This window comes from Furipterus horrens, unplaced genomic scaffold, assembly GCF_987537825.1.
Source record: "Furipterus horrens unplaced genomic scaffold, mFurHor1.1.pri manual_scaffold_1, whole genome shotgun sequence".
Lineage (NCBI taxonomy): Eukaryota > Metazoa > Chordata > Mammalia > Chiroptera > Furipteridae > Furipterus > Furipterus horrens.
Window position 1 is genome coordinate 187,377,165 of NW_028327171.1, and position 13,955 is coordinate 187,391,119.

The 13,955-nt window shown below is 40.5% G+C and overlaps 1 protein-coding gene across 1 annotated transcript in view; it reads right to left on the reverse strand.

The window, feature by feature from the left end:
- ANKRD44 (ankyrin repeat domain 44) overlaps nt 1-13,955 on the reverse strand; it is a 304,111-nt gene that overhangs the window by 177,214 nt on the left and 112,942 nt on the right. The window contains exon 2 of the mRNA XM_090282096.1: nt 11,413-11,496. Within this exon, the coding sequence (XP_090138222.1) occupies nt 11,413-11,496 (84 nt within the window). The remainder of the gene's footprint in view (nt 1-11,412; nt 11,497-13,955) is intronic.

The window sequence follows — 13,955 nt, forward strand, 5'->3', positions numbered from 1 at the left end:
TCTTCTTATATTTATATATACACATGATATATGTTGTTTAACAACTGGCTGTTCCATTCAAAAATATCTCTTGAAGATTTACTTATTAATAAATATATGTAAATAGTAAAAATTAAGACAAAGCACCCTTTTTAAAAATAGTATGATAGCCCTAGCTGGTGTGGCTCAGTGGATTGAGTGCTGGCCTGTGAACCAAAGGGTTGCCAGTTTGATTCCCAATCAGGGCACATGCCTGGGTTGCAGGCCAGGTCCCAAGTTGGGGGCAAGTGAGTGGCAACCACACATTAATGTTTCTCTCCCTTTCTTTCTCCCTCCATTCCCCTCTCTCTAAAAATAAATTTTAAAAATATTCTTTAAAATAAAAAATAAATAATAAAAATAGCATGATAATATATTTAAGAAATAAACTACTGGCAATTTCCATTTTCTTACTATTATAAACCATATCCCAACAAACATTAGATATAGGTATAGATACCTATATCTATAGATAGATATAGATATAGATGATTTCCCTTAAGGAAATACCAGGAATCATGTTGCTATGTTAAAGGGTGTACACAGTTAAATGTTGTTAAGTCTGATAAATCACCCTCTAAAGGGTAGTCCAAATTATACTCTCCCCCAAAAGGGATCAGAGTGTCCCTTCATCTTCACCCTCTTGGAGATATTATTTTCATTTTTGTTGACCTGACAGGTAAAGAATGATGCTATGTGGCTGTTTTATATGAATTCTTAGATTTTAGATGAGGTTGATACTGGGCACCTTTTCATACATGTTTTGGCTGTTTACATTTTTCCTTCAGTGAGTGGCCTCTGCATACTCTTTGCCCATTTCTCTATTGAGTGTTTATCTTTTTCTAAATAATTTGTGAGAAGTTCTTTATTATGTTAGGAATATTAACACTTTTCCCATATATTGCACATACAAGGTCTGTCCGGAAAAAGTCCAGCCATTGTTAATATAACAAGAACAGTTTGCACAACATCGATGTAACCTGGCAGCCAAGGAGAGTAGACTGGAATGTGTATGTGTGAACAATGATGACTTCACTGTATTAGTCAGTGGGGGCAGTAGAACTGCTGAGTGAGTATGGGTATTACATGGCCATCACATTCAAAACGATTAAGTACAACAACGAATCTGCAACAAATTTTGCAGCTATGGGTAACTGGTGATTGGCATGTCATCACAACAATGTGCCTGTTCATGCATCACGTCTCATGTAGTTTTTTTGTGTGTGTGAAACATCAAATCAGTCAGGTGACTCAGTGCCCCTACAGCCCACATTGGCACCCTGCGACTTCTGGCTTTTCCCAAAACTAAAATCACCTCTGAAAGGGAAGAGATTTCAGATGGCCGATGAGATTCAGGAAAATACAATGAGGCAGCTGATGGTGATTGGGAGAACTGTGTGAGGCCCCAAGGTGCCTACTTTGAAGGGGACTGAGGCATCACTGTCCTGTGTACAACATCTCCTGTATCTTATATCTTCTTCAAATGTCTCTGTTTTCCATTTTATATGGCTAGATACTTTCTGGATAGACCTCATATCTCTAGCTTATTTTTTAACCTTGTTTATGGTCACTTAATATATGAAAGTTTGTAGTTTTTATATATCAAAGGTAGTCACCTTTTCTGTCATGATCTTTATCTTTTTTATTATGCTAAAAAATTCTGACCCACACAAAATTTGTAAAAACACATCCACTTTGTTGTATTATACTATTTCATATATTTATTTTCTACCTCTATAATTTATATTGGTATAAGAAACTGGGCAAGGGTTCATCTTCATACTTTTACCAGAGTTGTGTCATCACCATTTATTAAATAATCCATCTCACCCCAGTGGTTTCAAGTACTTCCTTTATTTTAGACCAAAGAGCCATAGACACGTGAGTGTAGTTCTGGATTCTTACCTGTTCCACGAATTTGAATGCCTGCTCCTGTGCCAGTAACACACTGTTTTAATTGCCATAGTTTTGCAATTTGTTTTAATATAGTTTGTGAAACTCTCTCCTCATTGACTTTCAAGTTTCCTAGCTAGTCTCACATGTTTATTCCTCTAACTTGTTTATTCTTCTAGATTAAGTTTAGAATGTTCTTGTCAAATTCCCCCCAGCAAGTCGTACCACCTAATTGAGTTGCACTGAATTCCTATGTTAATTTCAAACAATTGGGCTTTCTTTCCATCTAATAATGTAGCTCATTTATTCAAATTTACATCCCCCTCCCATATGTAATATGTAATATGAAAAGGGCCATTCATATCTTTTATCCTAAAGGTGTTTACATCCTCAAGCCCCTTACAAAGTACATCTTTTAATTGTGAGATTTTTCTTTGCGCTGTCAAAAAGGCCTACCTAGTAGGTCGACTTCCGGCCAAGATGGAGGCCTAGACAGACACTCTGCATCACCCTCCACAACTAAGAAGGAATACAACTACCTCAAAACTAGGAACAACCAGAAGTTCCAGAAAATCAAACTGCATGGAAGTCCAGCAAACAAAGATATAAAGAAGAAATACTCATCCAGACAGGTAAATGGGGCAGGGCCAGGGCGGAGAAGACACGGTGTGTTGGTGGCAGTGGCAGTGGTAGCGGCAGGCCAGCGGAAAGTGCAGTCACATGTTTTAAAAAGCCAGGAGGGACACTTGGGGAGTGTTCCCAGCTCCTCACCAGATCGCGCAGCTTACAGTCCCAGCACCAGAGAAAATCAAGCCTCATTGCTTCTGACTGTGCAAACCAGTGGGGGTTGGGGCAGAGGCAGACTGCCGGTCTCTCAGCAGAGTCCACTTGTTTAAAGGGCACCCACAGTCCTAGAATGTCCACAGACCCATCCACTCTGGGAACGACAGCCAGGGCAACAGCTAGAGAGGCACCAGTCCCAGTGGAAGTGGGAGAAGGCCTGGAAAAGGGGCGAGTACTGGGCAAGTGACATTGTTCCCTCTTAGACCCCTCCCTCACATACAGTGCCACAACGTGGTGAAACAGGTCACCCTGTAATAACGAATCCCTAAGGCTCCGCCCCTTACAACATAACAGGAGTGACAGCTCTACCTAAGACACAGAGGCAAACACAAGAGCCTATCAAGATGAGGAGACAGAGAAGTATGGCCCAAAAGAGGAAACAGATCAAGGTTCCAGTGGGAGAACTAAGTGATGAGGAGATAACCAACCTAACAAATGAGGAGATAGCTAACCTAACAGATGCAGAGTTCCAAACACTGGTGATAAAGATGCTCACGGGCTTGACAGATATGCCTGAGTATAGCAAGTGCATAAGAGAAGAAGTGAAGGCTATGCTAAGTGAAATGAAGGAAAATCCATACAAAACCAATGGTGAAGGGAAAAAAAACAGGGTTCAAGTCAATGATTTGGAACTTAAGGAAGGAAAAAACAGTCAACCAGTACAGAATGAGGAAACAAGAACTGAAAAAAATGAGAAGAGGCTTAGGAACCTTTGAGACAACTTTAAACGTGCCAACATCCAAATCACAGGGGTACCAGAAGAAGAAGAGGAAGAGCAAGAAATTGAAAACTTATGTGAAAAAATAATGAAGGAAAACTCCCCAAATTTTGCGAAGACAATAGACATACAAGTCCAGGAAGCAAGGAGAGTCCCAGGTGAGCTGGACCCAGAGGGGACCACACCAAGACACATCATCATTAAAATGCCAAAATGTGAAAGATAAAAAGAATCCTAAAAGCAGCAAGAGAAAAGCGGAGAGTTGCCTACAAAGGGGTGCCTATAAGACTATCAGCTGATTTCTCAAAAGACACTTTGCAGGCAATAAGGGACTGGCAAGCAGTATTCAATGTGATGAAAAGCGAGGACCTACAACTAAGACTACTCTATCCAGCAAAGCTATCATTTAGAATGGAAGGGCAGATGAAGTGCTTGCCAGGCAAGATAAAGCTAAAGGAGTTCATCATCACCAAGCCATTATTATATGAAATATCAAAGGCACTTACTTAAGTAAAAGAAGATCAAAACTATGAACACCAAAATGACAACAAACTCACAAATATCAACAACTGAATCTAAAAAATAAAAACAAAATCCAACTAAGCAAACCAGAATAGAAAGAGAATCATAGGTATGGGGATCATTAGGAGAGTTATCAGCTGGGAGGGGAAGAGGGAAAATGGGGAAATGGTGGAGAGATTAAGAAGCATAATCGGTTGGTACAAAATAGACAGGGGGAAGTTAAGAATAATATAGGAAAGGGTGAAGCCGAAGAACTTACATGCATGACCCATGGACATGAACTAAGGGGGGTGGGATTGCTGGAGGGAAGTGGGGTGCTAGGCAGAGGAGAGCAAAGGGGAAAAAATAATTGGAACTACTGTAACAACATAATCAATAAAATATACTTTAAAAAAAAAAGGCCTACCAATTGCAAAACTATACCAATGCTTTTATATTTGGAATGTTTCCATTGTTCCAAAACATCCATCTGTATTGTCTCGAGGGTGCAAATTGTAAGATTGCTCCTCCAGCCTCCAAGGTCAATGCAAGAGAAATGAGGCCTCAAGCTGCAGAGCACATCCGGAGGGTAATTAGGAATGATGCTAACCAGACCTGCCTTCACACATTTCAACTGGCCGGGAAGCCACATTGCTGCAGCCTGCTCAGTGCCGTCTGGAGTTCATGAATCATTATCTACAGGACACAAGTCATGGCTTCCAAACCACAGCCCCGCATCCTGGGCAGTGGTCCAACAAGGAGCACGGGATGTAACAGCATGCCAGGCACGTGCTGAGAGATGGGGCACCTACCCTCAGGATAAAAAGCACCCCTCTAAGAGCAATGAAGGGACCACTAACCTGCCCCCAAGGCCAGGGAGGCAGAAGTGCTGTCAGCGCTTGATGCTCGAAGCCCTTGGCTTCAAGGTCACACTTTAGATGTCCAGGTGCACGTAGCCGGGGAAACCTTAAATGCTGAGGATTTGCTGATCTCATCCACGGTGAGTGCAACAGTGGCCTGCAGGCTGGATTTGGCCCACAGATGTGTTTTCTTTGGCCTGAACAATGTTGGACCATTTTTTTGGAACCAACATTTAATAATTTAGAGATTTCCTGTATTTTCTCTTTAAAACTTAAAAAGTCCCGGCCACACCAGGCCTGCACTCTTGTGCAGCAACGCTCAGTGAGAGCTTAGCAGAAGGTGCCCAGGTCCCTAAGCTAACAAAACATCTTAGGTCTTTATGTCCCTATCAAATTCTTCATTTAAAACAGAAAAAAGAAACTAAAATATACAGAGGTGAGGGAAAATACACAAAACTCTAGAAGCTTAAGACTGTACTATATAGTTTGTATTTCTCATATTTGGGGAATTTGACATGGCACAACAAAGCTGAGAAAAGTTTAGAGAAGACATTAAATTTATCACTTGAAGTTCTTTAATTAAAGTCACATTGTACCCTTCTGGGTGGATTCAAAACATTTATTTTTAAAATAAACAGTGCAAATTTCTAGTTATAAAATAAATAAGTCATGAGGCTGTAATATACAGCATGAGAACTATAGTTAAAAATACCGTACTGCATATTTGAAAGTTGCTAAGAGTAGATATTTAACATTCTCATCACAAGAAAAAAAATCTATAATTATGTGTGGTGATGAAGGTTTATCAGACTAATTGTGGTGATCACTTTGTATACATTCACACAAGAACAAATTACAAGTTTAGTGTCAGTAATTTATTTGTTTTTTGAAAAAGTCTCTTCATCATACAATGTTGACACAGCTTCTTCTTTCTGACATGGGTCATCAGAGGCCACAATCACCTGAAGTGATGCCCAGAGTCCAGAACTGCAGCTTTAATGGTTTTTTCCTTGTCCTTCCCTGTAAGTTCTTTGCCAACATAAGCTTAGCTCACACTTCAAGATTTGCTCTATTATATCCACATATCATCCCTTCCATCCTGGAATTGGAGAGAGTAAGCAAAATGCACCAATATACTTGGGCCAAATCCTATTGTTATGTAATAAACATTAACATCCTGACAAAAATAGATGGATTTTTAAAAAATCAATTTGGGAACAACCCAAGTGTAAAAAAAGACATTCTTGAGACTATTAGAACAAAATAAAATTGAATATGCACTGGTTATTAGATGATATTGAGGAATTATTGTTTCATTTTATCTGGTATGATGGTGTGCATGTGTGTGTGAATTCATATCTGTTGGTGATACTTTAAAAAAGAAATAAACACCATGAGTTTGCTATCACAGGGGACTTACAAATTTTGGAATTGTAATCTTTCAAAGTTGTAACAGACTTTAAATATCACCTAGTCCAGGCATGGAAAAAATATTTCAATTTACAGGCCAACTCCAAGTTAATTGTGCTCTGCTGAGAAGAAATTTTGGTCTTTATTAGTCAAGTGAAAAAAAAAAGTCATGATCCATTAGCAATGTCGGTCAAGGACACAAGTTAGCAGAGTGGGGCCATATATACTATTATTAGTCACCTTGAGAACTTCCAGTCCAGTGATCTTTCAGGGAGCTTATTACTTGTCAAGTCAACTCATTACTTCTTTAGACAGCTCAGTCTACTAAGTTACTTTTTATATTTTGAGCTGAAATCTTATTTCCTGTAGCTTAAAACCACATGACATAATGATTAAGTTTAGTTCCATTTTAACTTGACAGTGTTTGAGCTATTTGGGAACATTCTCCTGTCCTACCCAAGTCAGAAGCATCACCAGTTCTTCAACAACTCCTCACATGGCACGGTCCCCTCAACCCCAGCCCTTGCCACTCATCGTTGACAGGCACCAATTCATCCCTGACCCTGTTCCACTGTAGCACAGTAAAACTGTCTGTTGATGTCATGTTGTCAAAGCGTCATCCCCCAAAAGCCTTTACTAAGTGCAAATTTTGGTTTTCAAAATCTCTGCATTCATTTTTAATTTAGATATTCTATCTTGAGCTCAATTTAGTCTGTTGAAGCCTTCTAAAATCTTTCTAATTATCATCCACATCTGGGTCAATTAAAATAAAAAGAACTCATGGACACAGAAAACAGTGTGGTGATTGTGGGGATGGGGATTGGGGTGAGTGGAGGTAGAAGAGGGTATAGGGGGAATAAATGGTAATGGAAAAAATACAATTAAAAAAATGAACTAATGCCCTGACCAATATGGCTCAGTTGGATATCTTCCCACAAAGTAAATCGCCTGTTTAATTTCCGGTCAGGGCACATGCCTGGGTTGTGGGTTTGGTCCCCCAGTCAAGGCATGTAGAAGCAACCAATCAATATTTCTCTCTCACATCGATGTTTCACTCCCTCTCTTTCTCTCTCCCTATCCCCCCCGTCTAAAAAGAAGTAAATAAAATCTTTCTTAAAAATGAACAATTAAAAAATTTTTAAGTAAATAAATGGAGTTCTCAGAGTGTACCACTGTCTCCCCACATTTCCTGGTCCTGGCATGATACTAGCAAGAGAAACCACAAAAAAAAAACTCAAAGGACCTTTCCTGATCCTTCAGTGGCTTCTCAAATCCATCAACAGGCTTTCAATCTTACCAAGGGAACCTTCAATCTTACAACTGAGACCTGAGGGACACTAAGCCACACACTCTGAGACAACTTGTCCTTATTGGCAAAAATGAAAAATAGGCCACCGTGGATTGGCTTAACATAAGTACCAAAAGGAGGTTTAGTCACTCACTCAACATGGGATGCAAGGACTGGACTGGGCGACTGGGAAAAGGAGAATGAATGACATAATGACCATGTCAACAAGTGCATAGTGTTTCAAAAGTAAAACGTATAAACAAAGAACTATGGGAATTGAGAGAAGAGGTGAGTTTCTTTGGTTGAGTTGAAGAGACAGCAGAGAAGGCAGCAGAGATGAAGTGAAATTAATACAACTTAATGGAGGAGGCAAAAGTAGGTGGGACTGGAAGAGAGAAGTGAGAAAAGAATAAACACCAATGGTGAGTAATTTGATTCAGCTGATGCATAGGGTTCATGAATACTATTAGTGGGAAATAAAGTTTTGTGTTCCCACTAACAGGAGGCTTCCTCCACTACGTATTTCCCTTTCTTGACATTTAAATGTACTGGTTTGCAGCCTCTCTTCCCTCCTGAAATGAATCTCCAGGCTGAGGTTTCTAATCCTTATTTGTCTTCCACCTGCCTGTGTGCCTTGTTAACTACCACTTCCCCTAAACTACCTAACCCATCCCCAGGAAAAGGGTTCATATGACTGATCCCTAAGGAGCATTGGCAAAAGAAAAGCATGATGTTCAGTCAACAGCTTCATGTCTACAACATACCTAATAAGAGTGGGGGAGTCAAATCATCTTCTTTATACTCACCTGAGGGAAGGGGAATGGGGATGTGAGGAAGGAGCCTACAGGGGTGTGAGTAGAGATGTAAAATACAGCACAGGAAACATAGTCAATAACTATGTATGGGGCCAGGTGGGTACGTGAAACATTGGGGGGACTGCCCTTTAAAGTACATGATTGTCTAACCACTATGCTGTATACCTGAAACTAATACAGAATAATACTGAATGTAAACTGCAATTGAAAAAAATTTTTAAATGAAAAAAAAAAAAAACCCTGCGTGGAGGAAAGGAACTGTGGATCATGGAGAACCACAGATGAACCTAAGGAACTCAGCTCTCCTGCGTTTGTTCATTCATTCATTCAACCACTCATTCATTCATTTACTCCTGTCCCTCCTTGCACCCCTCGCTTCCCCACTGCCATACATCCAATGGCCCACAAATACAAAGCAAACTCCACGGCAGTACCCCTTAGGCCTCAGTTTACAAACAACTTCATCGGTCCCTTGAGATTGACCTAGGTCCATACATAGGCCCTCTCAAAAATGCATCGCAGTGTGATTTCTCATCCGTTGATTTCTCTGCCATATTGCGAGCTCCTTGAGGGAAAGTGCTGTCTTCCTACTGCCGCGTCCCAAGGACCAAGCACAGAGTCTCAACTCAGTAAATAACTGGTCAATGAATCAAGAACACACTGCACAGAAAAGTGGCATCACTTGAATTCCCTAGGATTCTATAAGACCCAAGCTTGGTATGGCCAATGTCGTTAACTATTCACCGAAGTTCGTTTGCTCCAACTCTTTTGGGACACAGCTACACTAATTTACCAACCTCCCTTGTAGCTAGGGGCAGATATGCCTGAGTTCTGGTCAGTGTGATGTGTGTGGAAGTGACAGTGCCACTTCCTAACTGACCCATAAAAATCCTCCCATGCTTTGCTTCCACACTCCTCTCCCCCTCTGGCTGGACTGAGGACAAACCCTTGGGTGACCTGAGAAGCCACATGTTGCTACCTGGGACCTTATGTGGAAAAGAGCCGCCCCTCTAACCTGTTCATAAAAGGACTAAACTGCTCTAAATATTTGAGCCATCATACATTTAGGATTCTATGTGTTATGGTAGGTAATCTAAGCTAACTAATCCACTAAACTACAACTAAAATTAAGCTCTCCAAACTTTTATCAGCCAGCAGCTGTCACTTTCCTAAGGAGAAATGGAGGCCCTCCAGAGGTTAATACATCTTTCTTGGTATGTATGACTGAACAAAACTTCTACAATCTTTCTCGGTATGTATGACTGAACAAAAGTTCTATTTGCTCGTGATCGTCAGGAAAAGAGAGTGTAGCCTTGCCTTTGGCTGGCCTGGGCTTGGGCCACAGCCACAGACTAAGCTGGGCCATTTCCAGTGACGCCAGAACACTGCTTGCCTTGACCCACTCAGAAGTACAAGTCACGCCCCACAGGTCCTGGACAGATGCCCAACTGCCTTCTCGAGTAGTCTGGCCCTGGCCTCATCTGTGCTTACTTTGCAAAAATGCCACAAAACACTGCCCGATTGTTTTCAGGGGAGAAACTGCCAGCAGCTTTTTAAAAGAACCACAGCAAACTGCCCTGCCACAGAGCAACGCTGCACCTAGTAACTCTCCTTCCGCATGAAGCATCAGCCGACCAGATAGAGATACAACCTCAGACATACTTCACTTCCCTGTGGCAAAGCTCTTCTTACACTGCAGATGTGTTTGCCTCTTGCTGTTGTTTCTACTTAACTCTAGAGACTTCAAAGAGAACCCCTCTACCCGATGAACTGGAGCATTTAGGCAAGTGAGTTACATTAAGAGAATTAATAGCATGTACTGCATATAATTGCTTGTTCAACTCGGGTCGAGGAAACTATTAAAAGCGTAAATTATTGACTAACTCTTTTTCATTGCAGGTTTGTTTTGAGAACTTCCCAATACATGGTTCTTAATCTTTTAGGGGTCATAGGCCCTTTTAATAATTTGGTAAACTCTCTTGACCCTTTCATGGAAAAATATAAATGTGCACACGTGCACATGTTTATTACATACGATTTCACGTATGCACAGGATACCTAGTTCATCCATGATCCCAGGTTCATGGACACTTCAGAGCAGAGGTCAGCAACCTTTTCCTCAAAAGGGCCAAGGAAGTTAATTTTTTTGGTTATTTGGGCCAAATACAGTCTCTGTCACAATTACTCAACTCTTTTTTTTAAAATTATTTATTTGTTTATTTTATTTTTTAGAGAGAGGGGAAAGGAGAAAGAGAGTGAGATAACTATCACTGTGTGGTTGCCTCTCAATCGCGCCCCCAACTGGGGACCTGACGTGCAACCTAGTCATGTGCCCTGACTGGGAATCAAACCAGCGACACTTGGCTCGCAGGCCGCACAATTACTCAACTCTTTCGTTGCAGTGTAAAAGTTGCCATGGCTCTGTTCCAACAAAATTTTATTTATAGACACTGAAATTTGAGTTTCATATAATTTTCATGTGTCACTAAATATTATTTTTCTTTTCATATTTTTCAGCCATTTATAAACTACAAACCATTCTTGGTTGGTAGTCTGTACAAAAACAGGTGACAGACCATAGTTGGTCACCCCCTGCTGTAGGGCATGGGTTCTGGATATAGAAACAATACATCTCTATTTTCACTAACTTCTAATGGAAATCTTACATTTGCTTCTATTATGAACGTAGGTAACAAATTTCAGTAGTGTCAGTAACTGTGACTTGGACACCAGCAGAAATCACAGGTATGTTCATACCATATTAGAGTTGCTTCAAACAACACAGAATATTGATTGTGCTCATGGCTATTTTTAAATTATGGTCATTATTAGATCTTCTGCTGTATCTTGCTCTTTAAATGTATTGCTAAAGAAACACAGATATATTATCATATCACAAATTTGATTTTTAATATTTTGATATTTCAATATCATTTATTTCCTGTCTAACCCTATACATTTCATTTTACAGATTTAAAAAAAGAATTCTGAGACACAGTCCTGAGCTTTCACCAGCTACCAATGAGTTCCATGGGCCTGAGCAGGCAAAACCATAGCATCACCTACCAGAGCATTCACATCCTCCGTTTTGTGGATCAGCATCCGTATCTCCTCTGGATCACCGCTGAAGATGGCTTGGACCAGTGGTGGCTGTAAACACAGGAGAATTGGAATTAGAACTACAATTAAATATATTTGATTGTATTCAGAGGCAGACAGCTAGAAATTTTCTTCCCCAAAAGTTGATTCAACAATTATCAATTGGCAAACAAAGATGAATACGGCTCAGAACCACACACACTAGAAGTCTAGTAGGGAAGATATTTGCATAAAGAAATAAATATAATAAGATTTGAAATCTATGACAGTCACATCTAACCTGGGGCTAAGAGTATAACATGAAAATCACCCATAGTTGAAATTGTCCTTGACAGGCCCTCAAATTCCCCATCAAGAAAACTACCAAATCTGTGGTTTTTTGCATACAGTCCTCCTGCCATACCCCCATCTCTCATTAGACAATGTTCCCTGGTGCCCTCACACAATTCCATTCCCAGAGGATGTTAATGGCCATGTTTCTGGCCTACCTGAACACTTCTTTGTCAATGTTTGGAAAACCTTTGAAATCATCCCCAAACACTTCCCATAGCTTTAGCCATCAACCACTGAGTATTTTACACATGATTACACCCCACTGCCTGTTCAAAGTATGTGGTATAATGGTGGGTGAGGAGCAGGAAGGAGGGGCATTACTGAGAGCTTATTACTGAATCACATACGTTAAATAAGACCCAACACATAATAGAAGGATCAAGTGTGATGGAAACACAGCTGAAAGAGAAACTAGCTCTGTTTGGGTGGTAGGTAGGGTAAGGAAAAGAGTGTATGCAGAAAAGCATCATGGGAGGCACCTCAATGAATATGAGTTTGCAAACAGGGAAGGAAGGGCATCCCAGGCAGAGAAATGAGGGTATGCAAAGGCATGAATATACAGAGAACCTGATATGTCAGAAATGCTTTCACCAACCTGGTGACCAGAGTGTTGGGTGAAAGAGAACAAGTGGTGGGCTCTGGGGTTGGGGGTTGGTGCTGGGCTTGCCCCACATAGTGAAGAATCTTGTTCAAAGCCAGTTCCACCACGTGCCAGCTACATGCTGAACTCAATCCCTCTGTGTAACCTAGGGATGAGCATGATCTTTGCTGCCCAACCCCGCATAGGATTGTTATTAGGAGCATTTGAGATAACATATGGGAAAACCCTCTGTAGCCATATAACCCTACACAAGTAACATGTTTTCATTAGGAAATGTTTAACAATGGAAATATAGAATATTTGACCATTTTTTCCAACTTTCAAAACCTCGACAATTACACACAAACACACACTCACTCAATGACAACTTTTGTTAATACTGTAGTCCTAGTGGGCAATTACATGACAGTTTCCCAAACATGTCTGACCGTAAGAATCATCTGAGATGCTTGTTAAAACAATATTCCCAGATCCCTTCCCTGGAGATTCTGATTTAATGTTATCTGGGATGTGAGCCTGTGAATTTAGATTTTTAATAAATGACTGATCCTTAGAAAGTGATAAATACTGGCTCAAGGTAAACTCTAGCATCACCTGCCTCAACCTCCCCCTGTGCTATCTATGTGAGAATCCAAGTCCTCATCTTGCCTATATTCTGTTCTCCTTTTTGCCATCCAGTTGCCTTTCTTACAGGTTTTAATGGTGTTTCTTGTTAATTGGGGGGACCAATATAAGTATTGTCAGTGGGATATACAAGGTATCTAGCCATGTAATATGAAAAATAGACATTTGAAGAAGAAACAAGATATGAGAAACACTGTACATAGGACAATGACACCCCAGTCCCCTTCGAAGTAGGCACCTTGGGACCTCATACAGTTCTCCCCATTGCCATCAGTTGCCCCGTTGTATTTTCCTAAATCTCATAGATGGTCTGAAATCTCTTCCCTCTCAAAGGTGATTTTAGTTTTGAGAAAAGCCAGAAGTCACAGGTTATCAAATCTGGGCTGTAGTGGAGCCAAGTCACCTGGGTGATTTGATGTTTCAACAAAACACTCTGCATGAGATGTGATGCCTAAGCGGGTGCATTGTCATGGTGAAACTACCAATCACCAGTTACCCATACTGACACCTTCTGAAACATCTGAATAGTTTCCATGGAGAAATGTTTAAGCTTAATGCAAAATTGGATGCAGATTTGCTGCTCTACTTGCTCAGTCACTTTGAATGCAATGGCCACACAATACACATGCTCACTCAATGGCATCTGCCACCCCCACTGACTAGTACAGTGAAGTCATCCTTGTTCACACATGCACATTCCAGTCCACTCTCCTTGGCTGCCAGGTTACATCAATGTCACACAAACAGTTCTCATTATTTTAACAATGGCTGGACTTTTTCCGGACAGACTTTGTATATAGTAAGAGTCCTTGAGCAAACATTTTATTAAAAAATGTTGTTATAGATAAATATTTCAATTTGCCAGGAACTTGTCCACAGTTTCTCTCTCTGACATAAAGTTCTCCAGCAAGAGAAGAAATGTATCTCTTTTTTTGCCACAAATACTCTCTCA